This window comes from Choloepus didactylus, assembly GCF_015220235.1.
Source record: "Choloepus didactylus isolate mChoDid1 chromosome X unlocalized genomic scaffold, mChoDid1.pri SUPER_X_unloc1, whole genome shotgun sequence".
NCBI classification, from domain to species: domain Eukaryota; kingdom Metazoa; phylum Chordata; class Mammalia; order Pilosa; family Megalonychidae; genus Choloepus; species Choloepus didactylus.
The window spans coordinates 1,591,278-1,606,045 of NW_023637621.1; the positions used below are offsets into that span (position 1 = coordinate 1,591,278).

The 14,768-nt window shown below is 41.6% G+C and overlaps 1 protein-coding gene across 1 annotated transcript in view; it reads left to right on the top strand.

Moving 5' to 3' along the window:
- The window catches only part of LOC119525811 (glycogenin-2-like), a 50,372-nt gene that overhangs the window by 3,576 nt on the left and 32,028 nt on the right, over nucleotides 1-14,768 (top strand). Inside the window, 1 exon segment of the mRNA XM_037824591.1 lies at nucleotides 4,135-4,285. Coding sequence (XP_037680519.1) covers nucleotides 4,135-4,285 — 151 coding nt within the window.

The following is a 14,768-nucleotide window of genomic DNA, read 5'->3' on the forward strand; positions in this document are numbered from 1 at the left end:
GCTCCTCAAACTATATTGCTCATCTTGTCTGCCATGTTGTTATTTTCTCCTCCACATTCCAGAGAATATTATCAATTTCCCAGTACCTGAACCCAGTCCTTTTGTTCTGCCTCTTCCTTATCCTGGAATGTTTGCCTAGCTTCTCTTCCATCTCCCTCCTAAATATCTCATGGGTGCATCTGCTCCATCCATGACCTCACCACGTTCTCACCACCATCTGGGAATGGACAATGGTGCAACTTTCAGTTGGTCTCCTTATCTCTTGTCTTATTCCTCCTGTCTATTTTTTCCAGACAGAAAATTCTTGCATCCTGCTTGCACCAAGTTAACTAAACAAAACAAAACCCTCAAACAGAGCAAAAGGGTCTTTTCCAAATATCTGGCAATCCTTTATATTTTCAATGTAAATTTGAGTTTTTAAAAATTTTGCCATTTTATAAATTGACTGTCCAGTTGAGGTCTCCTGACACGTGTAGCTTGCTGACACGTCTGAAATGGTTGCAGGTTATGTTTAAGGTTAGCAATTTCATGCAGTGGTACATTTTTCTCTGGGGCCTTTCTTGTCCTTTGGAGTAGATCTGTCTTAGACTCCTAGCAGTGATGTAACAAAGCTCCGTAAACTGGGTGGCTTAAAGTAATGGAAATCTCTTCTTTCACAGTTCTGGAGTCCAGAAGTCAGAAACCTGTAGAGGACAGTCCTTTCTTGCTTCCTCTGGCTTCTGGTGGTTTGCCAGCAAACTTTGGGTTTCAAACTCTTCAAACCTTGGGCTTCAAACTCTGCTTCCTTCACATGACCTTGTCCCCCAATATATGTCTATGCCCAAATTTCCTCTCCTTATAAGGACATCAGACTGATTGGTTAGGACCCACCCTACACCATCTTGGCCTCATCTTACTTAATCGCATCTTCAAAGACCCCATTTCCAAATAATGTCAGATTTGCAGGATCAGGGATTAGACCTGAACATCTCTTTTTGGGGGACATAATTCAATCCATAACAAGATGTTTTTGTCTTTTATGGATTGCCCAGGGTGGGCTCTTCTGGCTTAAAGGAATTCTGCAGAATTTGAGCCAAGTCCTTGTTTCCAGCCTCTTGTCCACTGCTGTTCTTGGAGTGTGAGTCCTGGGTGGGATGCTGGGTTCTCTGGGCTTCTTTCCGTGCTCCCCCTGCTGTCCTCCACTCAACCTGACTTCTCTTCCCTTTCTGGGAGAGATCTGCTGAAATCTCTGATTCGCTGATGGATTCCCTGCTGCTGCATTTGGGGTTTGGGGTTCTCAGTTCATTCATGATGTTTCGTTGGTCAGAAGTCCGGGTGGAATGGTGAGGTTTTACGTATTTCTTATCTTGGTTTGCTGTTAAGAAGTATGTTAACATTTAGAGTTAAACACCCAGGGTTTCTACTTCACCATTCCTTCCTACTTCCTCCCCTCTTTTCCCCTCCATCCAAACCATGAAACAATAAGTGGACTTCAAGATGTGGCTCTGAGACAACCTGGGAGAGTCGAAATCTGGCTTATTTTCCTCTGTCGGGCTGATTCTCCAGGTCTGTCCCCATGGCTTTGGCAGCTGCTTCACTAGAACAACCTTTGAGCTTTCTTGACAGCAATCCCAAATTTTTGCTTCCTCTTCAAGCTCTCTTCTGTGCTCAGAAGCAGAAGACACAAGTGGATACCTCCCTCTCTTGTTGCCACTGAATGGGTCCTTCCTAACTCGTAGGACAACTCTTGGGAGAATAACTTCAATCAGCATTAAGGATTTGGAAATGTATATATAAATCATCAGCATCATTATTAGTACTTTTTAAACTAATTGCTTACAAATCTATCTACCATCTATGTATCATCTATCGATCATCATCTATCACATATCTGTCTACCTACTTATCTATCATCTATCTTCTACATATCTATCATCCATCTATCCATTTATCATCTACCTGCCTATGTATCATCTATTTATCGTCTATCTATCCATCTATCTGTCATCTATCTATCATCAATCTCTCATCTGTCAATCATCTGTCTATAATCTATCCATCTATCAATCATGTATCTGTCTATCATCTGTCATCTATCTGTCTATCTGTCTTGTCTGTCTGTTTATCTTTTGGGGCTACAGACATCTGTGTGGGAGTTTGCTGTCTGCAATACTCTATTTACAGTGGGAAAGCCTAGTGTTCCAGTTTTCTACTGCTGCCATTATGCAAAATACCAGAAATGGATTGCCTTTTATAAAAGGGGGTTTATTTGGTTACAAAGTTACAGTCTGAAGGCCATGAAAATGTCCAGATGAAAGTAACAACAGAAGTATACCTTCACTGAAGGAAGGCCAATGGCGTCTAAAACCTCTGTTAGCTGGGAAGGCACGTGGCTGGTGTCTGCTGATCCCCAGTTGTGTTCCAGCTCCTTTCTCAGCTCCTGTGCATTCTTAAAAGTGTCTCTCTTGGCTGCTGCATCTCCTTTTGTCTGTGAACAGTCTTATAGGAATCCAGTGATTCAATTAAGACCCACCCTGAATGGGCAGGATAACACCTCCATGGAAATTATCCAATCAAAGGTCTTGCCCACAGTTGATTGAGTCACATCTCTATGGAAACACTCAATCAAAGGTTTCCAACCTAATCAACGCTAATACTTCTGCACCCACAAGATTGCATCAAAGAATGTGGCATTTTGGGGGACATAATACGTCCAAACTGGCACACCAAGAATTCTCATTCTGTCTTACTTTAAGGGAAAAATGTGTGGACATGAGTCTATTTAACAGGCACATTTTAGAGTTGGTCCCTTTGGAATGTAAAAGATCAGGGCACTGGCTCATGACAAGTCAGACTGGGAAGTATATGTTTGCTTTGGTTATAGTGAGTGGGAATGTGAGTATTTTTGCTTCCCTGTAAGTGCCAGCCTGTGACATGCAGGCAGAAGGGCTCTTATTTGGAGAGGAATATGCTGGTATCATTGAGAACCACTGATCTTTGCTTTGATTTCTGATTTATTTACAGAAGAAGGTGGCCGAGACAAAGGTTGATGATTCTCAGTGTTGCTAATTTCCCCTTGCCTCTGATCTCTTCATCCTGACAACTAGCTCTTTGAAGCCCAGGAATCAACTTGTTTATCATCATCATCAAAGTTCCCAGATGACTTTAGGACAAAATTAGGCTTAAAAGAGGTGCTACAAATTGGACTCTCTAACAGTTCCTTGGACTCCTATTGAGACTTTAGAAAGCTGTGAAGATTTGGGTGGATGAAACTATATGTCTTTCTTCCCCCATCTCTTTGGTTTTCATATTGTCTTGAGTTGAAGAATTGAATTAATGTGCTTGGCATAGTTCTCTTGAGTTGCTCAGACATCGTCATTGTAGCCAAAGGAACCAGATGTTGCTTTCAGCATTGGCTAGTGTTTCATCTGCACACAAGTACTTTGGGGGAGTTTTTAGTGCTCTAATGCAAAATAAGAGGTGTCGTGTCTGTGAATATCCATGTCTGAATTTCTCAGCCTATGAAACAGATACCACCCAATGGGTTGGCTTAACAATGCGAATTTATGGACTCATGGTTTTAGAGGCTTGAAGGCTGACTTCCTCCTAAGGTCAGTATCTTCTGGTTGGCTGGCAATCTTTGGGGTCCCTTGGCTTTTCCATCCTGCAATGCATACGGCGGCATCTTCTCCTTTCTCTTCCAGGTTCCACTGACTTCCTGCTTCCTCAGAATTTTTTTCTCTCTGTGTGGCCTTCCCTATAAGGCCTTCTGTAATAGGATTAAGACCCATCCTGATTGGGTTGGGTCACACCTTCTCTGAAGTAACCTCATCAAGAGCTCCTATTTAATGGGTTCCCACCCACAGGAATGGATTAAGTTTAAGAACATGTTTTTCTGGGGTACATAACTCCAAGCCACCACACCACGGTATTGTCATTTTAGTATATTTTAACTGGACTCTAGTTGGTTTTGCCTTATGTTTAGGGTTTCCTTATACATTTTCTGTGTTGATTATAACGTCTCCAGTAAATACTTACAGACTGTTGAAGATGCTCTCTGTGCAAGCCGTAAAACTTTAGACAGGAAGGCAGGTGGCCCTGGGCCCCCTGACCACATGAGATCCATGCAGCACCTAACACTGGTGTCTTTGTCAGTTTCCACAGTGACAGATCAGGCCTTTGTCACTCTGGCCACCAACGATGTCTACTGTCAGGGAGTGCTAGTCCTGGGGCAGTCACTGAGGAACCACAGAGTGACCCGGAAGCTGGTGGTGCTCATCTCTTCTCAGGTGTGCAACCTGCTCAGGTAAGGCTTGGAATCTCTTCTCAGGTGTGCAACCTGCTCAGGTAAGGCTCAGAATCTCCCCTCTGGTGTGCAACCTGCCCAGGTAAGGCTCGGAATGTCCCCTCAGGTGTGCAACCTACCCAGATAAGGCTCAGAATCTCCCTTCAGGTGTGCAGTCTGTCCAGGTAAGGCTCAGAATCTCCCCTCAGGTGTGCAGCCTGCTCAGGTAAGGCTTGGAATGTCCCCTTAGGTGTGCAAACTGCCCAGGTAAGCCTCAGGACACCTAGTGCCCCTTATCTCCTCCTGGAAGAAGGTCTGCTAACCCTCTCGAGGCCCTAGCATTGTCCTTACTGATGGCCACTGTGCCGTTTTGAATGTATTGTGTCCCCCAAATGCCATTATCTTTGTGGTCTTGTGTGGGGCAGAGGTTTTGGTGCTGGTTAGATTTGTTGGAATGTGCCCCACTCAGCTGTGGGAGATGATTCTGATGAGATGCTCCCATGGAGGCGTGGCCCCACCCATTCGGGGTGGGCCTTGATCAGTGGAGCTATATAAATGAGCTGACTCAGAGAGAAGGAAGAGAGTGCAGCTGGGAGTGATGTTTTGAAGAAAAGCAAGCTTGCTAGAAAGGAATGTCCTGGGAGAAAGCCATTTTGAGGCCAGAGCTTTGGAGCAGACGCCAGCTGCCTTCCTAGCTAGCAGTTTTCCGGACGCCATTGGCCATCCTCTGGTGAAGGTACCCGATTGCTGAAGTGTTACCTTGGACACTTTGTGGCCTTAAGACTGTAACTGTGTAGTGAAATAAACCCCCGTTTTATAAAAGCCTATCCATCTCTGGTGTTTTGCATTCTGCAGCATTAGCAAACTAAGAAAGCCAACTTTGGCTATAGGCCTAGATGACAAGCAATGGTGATAGGTATTGCACATTTGTAAAGTACCCTGTGCTCATAATGGAAGTAAGAAAATTTATCAAGGAATTCAATTTACTTCAGGATCCTTATACATAAGTTTGTTTGATTACCGCTTATGTTCTTAAGTATGGAAATTTAAAAGTCAACTTTTGGGGGAGAAAAAGTTGGAAAGCACCTATATTCAAATAAGCTAAAGGTTTAAACCTGAAAGTCATTGTATCAGGTAGGGTTCTCCAGAGAAACAGAGCCAATAGGAGATTAGATAGATAGGTTCATTGATTGATAGAGAGACAGAAAGATAGACAGATGATAGATAGAGATGGAAAGATAGATGATAGATACATAGAAAGATGGATAGATAGATATAGATGGATGGATGGATGGATAGAAATAGATGATAGATTAATAGAGATAGATGATAGACATAAATGGAGGTAGATATATGATAGATTATATAGGTAAATATGATAGAAGGATGATAGATATAGATAGGTGGAGATGGAAAAGTAGATGATAGATGATAGAGATAGAGACAGATAATAGACAGGGGTAGACAGATGATAGAGATAGATGGAAATAGATATATGAGATTAGATAGACAGATAATAGATTAGTAGAGATAGAAGATAGAGCTAGATGGAGATAGATATATGACAGATTAGATAGATATGATGGATGATAGATAAGATATAGAGTTGTAATAGATGGAGATAGAAAGGTAGATGACAGAGATAGCTAGACAGATAATAGATTAATAGAAATAGATGATGTAGATGGGTGGTGCTTTGCCACATAGGGTTGTTGAAGATCCTATTCACAAATGAGTCAACACCTGGATGCATCATAACATCTTCAGAGATCCTGTTTAGAAATGGGCTCCACCCTCAAGACAAGGCTTTGGGACCTGAACATGTACTTTGTGGGTGGGAGATGTGCTTCAATCCCCAACAGTGTCTTCTGGTACTTTGTGGGAGGGGAAGTGGGTGGAGTGTGAGACAAGCATTGGAACAGACCATGTGAGATGTGGGATGGGAACATGTGGATGGAGGATGTAGATAGATGGAGATAGAAAGATGATAGAGACACAGACAGATAGTTAAATAGATAGATGATAGATTGAGGTAGATGGAGATAGATAAGGACACATTCCTAAGTCCTAACCCCTGGTTCCATGAATGCAACTTTATTTGGAAATAGGGCCAATGAAGATGGGATGAGTTAAAATGAGGCCACACTAGATTACAGTGAGCCCTGATCCAATAAGACTGGTGTCCTTATAAGAAGGGGACAAGAGACACACAAGGGTGATGGAGGAAGAGAGCCTCACAGATTGTTGGGGAGCCCCTGCCAGAAGCCAGGAGAGAGACAAGGAAGAGCTTATGCCCAGAGCCTTCAAAGGCAGCATGGCCCTGCACACACCATGATTTCTGACATCTGCCCTCCAGAAGTGGGAGAGAATCCATCACCATTGTTTGAATCACCCCATGGATGGTGCATTGCCCCAGGAGGCTGAGTCAGTTAGGACTGGCTTTAGAGTTCTCCAGGGAAACAGGAAGTGATCATCACACAGCCTAAGTGTGGGAAAGTGTCTACATAGACAGCGGCTTTGTAGGATTAAGACATACTGGTGTGCTCCTGTGGGAAATCCTGCCTTGACACAAAACATTTGGGGACCCAGGCTGCCATAGAGTAAAGTATTATTTGTATGCCTCAGTCTGCCACTGTATGCCTCAGTCTGCCAGTATGACAAATACCACCCACCATTTAACTTAACCATCGGGGATTTATTGGCTCATAGTTGGAGGCTGGAACTCCAACATCAAGATGTCGCCAAGGCCATGTTTTTTCAAAGCCTGTAGCATTCTGTGCTGGCTGGCTTGCCTCTTCCTCTGTCCTGTGACTTTCAACTTCTCCTGCTTGGCCCTCTGTGTGTCCAGATTTCCTCTGCCTTATAAAGCTTCCAGTCTTATGGATGAAGGTCCAGTCTGATTCCATGCATCCTCATCCACATAGGGTCGTTGAAGATCCTAGTCACAAATGAGTTGACACCTTGACACATCATAACATCTTCAAAGATCCTATTTAGAAATGGGCTCCACCCTCAAAACCAGGTGTTGGGACCTGAACATATACTTTGTGGGTCGGGGACGTGCTTCAATCTCCAACAGTGCCCTCTGGTACTTTCAGGGGTGGGTGAATGTGTGTGAGACAAGCATTGTGAGATGTGGGATGGGAACATATGTCTCATGCCCCCTTTCTAGATTCTCCGTGAACTAGCCAGTGGAATACGAAGTCAGAGAAGCCCAGATGGGTGGGGATGGGGGAAAGGGGTCCCCAGAACTTCGGGGATGGAAGGAAGAGGAAGAGATGGGGATGTCCAGCACAAATCCTCAGCAGCAGCTGTGTTTCCTGGAGTTGGGGTTCCTGGCTGTGTAGCCTGGATACCTACACTATGACGCAGCCAGTGCTGGAGACCCCAAGTTTGAGGAAGCCCTGAGGGGTTTTCACAGGCTTGGCTCTGTTTGCCAATGGCAGCCATTCCAGTAAGGGATTGGTGCTTTGTGAGAATGAGAAAGAAAGGGGCCATCATTTGCTAGATCATTGAAGAAGCGGTGGGAAGTGACCCACAGTGGCTCCTGATTGGAGATTTGAAAAGGGGGAATTCTTGAGTTAGATGGGAAATGAGAGTCCAGGCTGAATCTGTCATCTGGAGAGAGAGTCCTCTTCTTGTTGAAGGGTAAATAAAGGGAAAGAAATAAATGAGGCTATAAAACACTCCGTAACACAGAGCCATCACCCTCACATTCAGGAGAGCAGCCAGCTCACAACAAAGAGTTTTACTGGGAGCAGGAGCTGATTTTGGAAAAAGGTTAGAGGTGGGTTTTTAATAAAATGCAAGAAAATATGGATTTGATAAAAATAGAGATAAAAAGACAGTGGGTTGAGGTGAAAAATTGTCTTGCTGAGTAAAAATGGGAGCACAACAAGATCAGGAACTGTTATGACTCAATAAAATTGAATCAATAATTAAACCTTTTGGATGAATAGTTCATTAAAATTTGCCCTGCAGAAATTAGGATCATTGTTATAGAAAACATGGGTTCCTTTTCAGTAGTTGAGATGTATTTAGTGAAGGAAGCTCTACAATACACTTAGGCTTGATAAGGAGCTTAAAGCAAAGTAAATATTATTAATAACTAAAGATACATTAGAAGAAAAGTTCCTGAGCTGAAGGAGCACCAGAGAAAACAAGTGTCACCAAGCATGATAAACCAAGTTAAAAAGACCAAAACATAGATATACTGTAGTTTGAAGGATTTCAAAAGTTATGATGATAAAGATTTTAGTGGGATTCCAGGAAGAATAAAAGCAGGTTTCTCTGCAAAGAAAGAAACAGCTTGATGATGTCAGATTTCCATGCCACAATAATAAACAGTCAGGAAACAGTGAACAGGTAGAGTCATGAGATGAAAGTTTTATTTAGGTCCCAAAGCTTTTATACCCAGCCAAGCAGACCATTTATCAGGAAGCCAAAAGAAAAAGCAGGCAAGAGCCTGGGGTGACTTCCAGCCTTTGAAAACAGTGTTTGGGAATGCACTGCCAGTGACTGAGCCTTGTGTAAAAATTCAGAGCATACTGAAAATGTTCTTTTTAAAAGGGCAAGGAAGCAAGTAAAAACCTAACATTAGGGATACATAACTGTTGCAAATTTGTTTATGAAATAGTGCAAATGTAAAGCAATGCATACCATCCAGTACACTTGATTTCATTTTATCCAGACTAGGCTAGCATGACTAGAAAATGAGAGGGAATGGTGACAAAATACCAATATTAAGTTAATCAAAATAATTTCCATTGGAAGGATGGATATACAGATATTAAATACACATAGAGGAAAAACACAGAGGTAATTATATTATCATCTGACTATCAGAATTTGAAACAAAAGTCATTAAATAGTAAAGTATACAATTTGCAATTAAGACACTGGTCATGAGATTTATACCCAAATTGTCATTTTATAAAATGCATAAGCAAAATCTATTAGACATACAGAGAAATGGAAAGAAATGTGGTAGGAGAGCCTTTTTTTATGGTCCTCGCAGTCTTTAATGCCCTCAAACACAAAAGTGAATTTATATGATGAATAATGTGAATGATTTTGATTCAGTAGTTATCTCTTGAGTGTTATGCTTTATGTAACCATTAATCTCTTCTCCCTTCAACCACAGACCACTTAGGAAAATTGCTTTCATACTAATGTTACAAGGAGACATTTAATATGTTATTTGGAGCAGGAATTGGATAAGTCATGCTATTTGATTATATTAGAAACCTAGAATTAATGGCTAAACTTAAAAAAAAATACAGCTGTATCAACTAACATGGAAAATTTTAAACCAAACTCCTAAATAACTTGACCAGTGAACAAAGGAAAGCTCATATTATATACTATTTAAAAATAATTGCAGTGTGAATCTTACCTATACAAACAACGAGGGGCAGTTAAAATGATTCCAGGAAACACAACCTAAAACCAGAGAAAAAATGAAAATTAGTGAAGATATTATCCAGTTTTCAATTTTTTTAAAAACATGTAAGGCAAACAGGAGGAAGGCATTTAGGAAGATTAGAAACAAAAGCTAGTAATTGGGAAGAAGAAATAAATTTTAAAATAAATGTACGTTTAGAGAAAATGGGCATGTACAAACTTCCAATTAAAAAGTAGTCATTCATATGTAATGTAAATGATAAAAACATACTTTGTGTAAACAATTGTTAGTAATGTTTGAAGAAATGTTTGCTCCTTCTAAGGAAATTCAGATGACCAGCACTGACATCTAAAGTAGAAAATTTCAGCTGACCAATAAAAGTGGAAGGAGTTGAGAGTGTTGTCAAGGGCTTATCTGGGAGAAAGCTCCTGAACCTGGACAATTTTAAGGGAAGTTCTGTAAAATTGCCCAGGATGAGTTAATTCCCAGGCTGTATGAACTATTTCAGAGCCTAGGAAAAGATGAATGTGTTCATTTATTTTAAGGACTGCTCATGGGTCTTGATAACCAAATTGGTTTACAAGTTAGATTATGTTTATGCATAGACACAAATAGCTCCCAAATACAGAACACCAACAAGGCAATTCTAGCCCAATAGAAAAGGAATAAAAAACTCACTCCAGGAATGCAGGGGTATTCGCCTACCCCACCTCCGTGGTTGCTAACATGACCACAGACATAGGGGACTGGTGGTTTGATGGGTTGAGCCCTCTACCACAGGTTTTACCCTTGGGAAGACGGTTGCTGCAAAGGAGAGGCTAGGCCTCCCTATGGTTGTGCCTAAGAGCCTCCTCTCGAATGCCTCTTTGTTGCTCAGATGTGGCCCTGTCTCTCTAGCTAAGCCAACTTGAAAGGTGAAATCACTGCCCTCCCCCCTACGTGGGATCAGACACCCAGGGGAGTGAATCTCCCTGGCAACGTGGAATTATGACTCCCGGGGAGGAATGTAGACCTGGCATCGTGGGACGGAGAACATCTTCTTGACCAAAAGGGGGATATGAAAGGAAATGAAATAAGCTTCAGTGGCAGAGAGAATCCAAAAGGAGCCGAGACGTCACTCTGGTGGGCACTCTTATGCACACTTTAGACAACCCTTTTTAGGTTCTAAAGAATTGGGGTAGCTGGTGGTGGATACCTGAAACTATCAAACTACAACCCAGAACCCATGAATCTTGAAGACAGTTGTATAAAAATGTAGCTTATGAGGGGTGACAAGGGGATTGGGAAAGCCATAAGGACCACACTCCACTTTGTCTAGTTTATGGATGGATGAGTAGAAAAATAGGTGAAGGAAACAAACAGACAAAGGTACCCAGTGTTCTTTTTTACTTCAATTGCTCTTTTTCACTCTAATTATTATTCTTGTTATTTTTGTGTGTGTGCTAATGAAGGTGTCAGGGATTGATTTGGGTGATGAATGTACCACTATGTAATGGTACTGTAAACAGTCGAAAGTACGATTTGTTTTGTATGACTGCGTGGTATGTGAATATATCTCAATAAAATGAAGATTAAAAAAAAAAAAAAAAAAAGAATTGAGGACAACCAATGTAGAAGGCTGAGCCCTCCATCTTGGGGTTTGCCCTTATGAAGCTTCTTCCTGCAAAGGAGAGGCTGAGTGTAATTATAATTAATGCATAAGAGTCACCCCAGAGAACCTCTTTTGTTGCTTGTATGTGGCCTCTCTCTGTCAACTCTGCAAAGAAACTCACTACCTCATCCCAGGGATGAGCCTGGCCTTGGCATCATGGGATTGAGAAAGTCTTCTTGACCAAAAGGAGAAAAGATATGGAACAAAATAAAGTTTCAGTGGCTAAGACATTTCAAATAGAGTCGAGAGGTCATTCTGGAGGTTATTCTTATGCATTATATAGATATTCCTTTTTGTTTTCTAGTGTATTAGAATAACTAGAAGGGGATACCCAAATTTGTTGAACTGTAATCCAGTAGACTTGGTTCTTGATGATGATTGCATAACTATCTAGCTTTGATCATGTGATCATGTAATTGTGAAAACCTTGTGACTGACACTGCCTTTATCCAGTGTATGGGCAGATGAGTAATGAAATAAAGACCAAAATATATAAAGAGGAAAAAAAAAAAAAAAAATCTCACTCCAGGAAAGCGAGGACTGTTTATTACTTGAGAATCTATCAATGTAATGCATCTCATTGGTGTGCCAGGGAATGACGATGATATGGCCATTTTATTGTGGAAATGAGACAGGTGCCAAAATAAATTCCAGATAGATTATTAAGGTAAACATTAAAAGCACTAAAAGAAGTAAAAAGCTTAAAAGACAATGATGACTGGGTTTTTGCATCCTTGGCATTTGCATCTTGGCATTTGGGTCTGGGAGACTCTTTTGGATGGGAGCCATCCTTGGTTTTGTAAGATGTTGAGAAGCATTTCTGGGCCTCCAGTCACTCAGTGCAAGTGAGGCCCCCTCCCCAATTATGGCAACCCAGCATCTCTGCAGACTTTGCCAAGTGCCTCCTGGGGGCAAAACGAGCCCTGGGTGAGGACCATAGATGGAGTTGAGCTTGCATTCATCTGAAAGCTGCTGTGCTACTTCAAGTTAAACAGAACAAAGGAAGATGCTGGAAATACTCTCTAGTGTAAGTGTTATATATAAAAGGAAAAGGGAAACAAACAATCTGGGGAGCAAATTTGCCATATTTTTCATGGGGGTGTGTTCTAGTTTGCTAATGCTGGCAAAATGCAAAGCACCAGTGATGGATTGGCTTTTATAAATGGGGTTTATTTGGTTACACAGTTACAGTCTTAAGGCCATAAGGTGTCCAAGGTAACACATCAACAATCGGGTACCTTCCCTGGAGGATGGCCAATGGTGTCCAGATAACCTCTGTTAGCTGGGAAGGCACATGGCTGGCATCTGCTCCAAGTTCTGGTTTCAAAATGGCTTTCTCTCTAGGCTGCAGCTCCTCAAAAATGTGACTCTCAGTTGCTCTTGGGGTGTCTGTCCTCTCTTAGCTTCTCCAGAGCAAGAGTCTGCTTTCAACGGCCATCTTCAAACTGTTTCTCATCTGCAGCTCCTCTCTCAGCTCCTGTGCATTCTTCAAAGTGTCCCTCTTGGCTGTAGCAAGCTTGCTCTCTCTGTCTGAGCTTATATAGTGCTCCAGTAAACTAATCAAGGCCCATGCTGAATGTATGGGGCCACACCTCAATGGAAATTATCCAGAGTCATCACCCATGGTGGGTGGGGCACATCTCCATGGAAACACTCAAACAGTTGCAGTCTATTTAACACTGATATGTTTGCCCAAACAAGATTACATAAAAGATAATGGCATTTAGGGGGAAATAATATATTCAAATTGGCACAGGGGTTATTGTCCATAATATGGTAAACAGTAAGAACATGTGGATGGATACAGCAAAGCATAGAAGGCATGAATGATCAAACATATTCAATTTCAGCTTTTAAACTCATATTTTTGATCAGTTAGACTGGAAAATATTTTTTTTAAGATGGGGTGATATGATTAGTCTTGAACCAAGTTCTCTACAATCCATTCTCTTAGAAGTACTTCAAATGCATGGATGCTGAAATGTAATTTCCTGTTGCCCAAAATGAGCCTTTCGGGCCCCAAAGAGAAGAAAATGCAGTTAGCTGTGGTGGACTATCCCATGTCCTGACAAATGGCCTTTCAGATTCAAGCGGAGACAGAGTCAGCCCAGGGTACGGATGGGGGGCTCTGTGGGTGAATTTTTGTCTCTGGGGTTCTGTCTGTGTCCTGGCTACTGTCCCAGCACTCCAGGGATGACAATGTGGGTGGAACAGTTAGATTGTCCACAGAACTTTCCAGATAAAGCCAAAAGGGCCTCTGAAAACCATATCTGACTCTCCTGGATCCCTGTCTCCTCTGGAATCTCTCAAGACTGTCAACGTTTGTTTCTGTAAGTGAAAGTATCTACTCAAGTTATAGCTCCCCACAGAAGTTCTTAAAAATATTGGAAAACATCAGGAAGGTAAAATGTTGCAGCCAGTGTGGAAAGCAATATGGCAGGTCCTCAAAAAGTGAAATACACTTTTTGTGTATTTTGTGTGACCTGGCAATCCGTCTTCTAGGTGTACACTTAAAGACAGTGAAAACAGGGTCTCAGAATGGACACTTATACACTGATGTTCATTGCAGCATTATTCACAGTGGTCAAAAGGCAGACACAATCCAAGCAATCATCCACAAGTAAATGAATGAAACATGGTGTCTACATACAATGAAATAATATTCAGGCACAAGAAAAATGGATATTCTGAGAACTGTGTTGATGTGGAAGTGACTTGAAACAGTGAAATAAGCAAGGCACATAGAGACAAATATTGTATGATGTCTACTTATAAGGCATATCCAGAAATAGCAAATCCACAGAGATGAAAGGTAGGTTAGAAGAAGGGGATGTATGATTGGTGAATATGGAGTTGGTAAATTAAAAAATAATAAAATAAAATACAAATTGAAAAAATATTCAGAAACAATGTCACAGAAATATTGGGAAAAGTTAAATGTTGCAGCACTGCCTGAGTTTTTATGTGACCCATTACATCTTTGAAGTCCTTTGGGAAGATTGAGTGAAGTGTGTACTCAGTCAAGCATCGTTGACAAATGACGAGACATTTGGGGCAGAAAGACCTCCCCCAGCCCATGCTGTGTGGTGCCAGCTCTATTAGGCCACCTTTCTTTGGGGAAACAAACCCAGGAGTATGTGCCCATAGTTTTAAACAAACTGTATCCATGAAACTCAATTCTCCCTGCAGGAATCTATTTTAAGAAGACAAGCAGAGTAAACAAAAGGATTAAAGAACACAAATCCCAGTGCTATTTGTAGCCAGACAGAGAGCTAGTTGTCTGGCCCATGCCCCATTTTTTATACAACCAAGAAGATGCCTTAGATTCCATAAATAACTGAGCAGAAAGCAGGAGAAAGTTGGTAATAAAATTGCACTTTCTTAAGAGATGTGCTTCCCTTGGATATCATGCCATAAATAAGGAGAAATGTACAGTATAGGGGAACGGT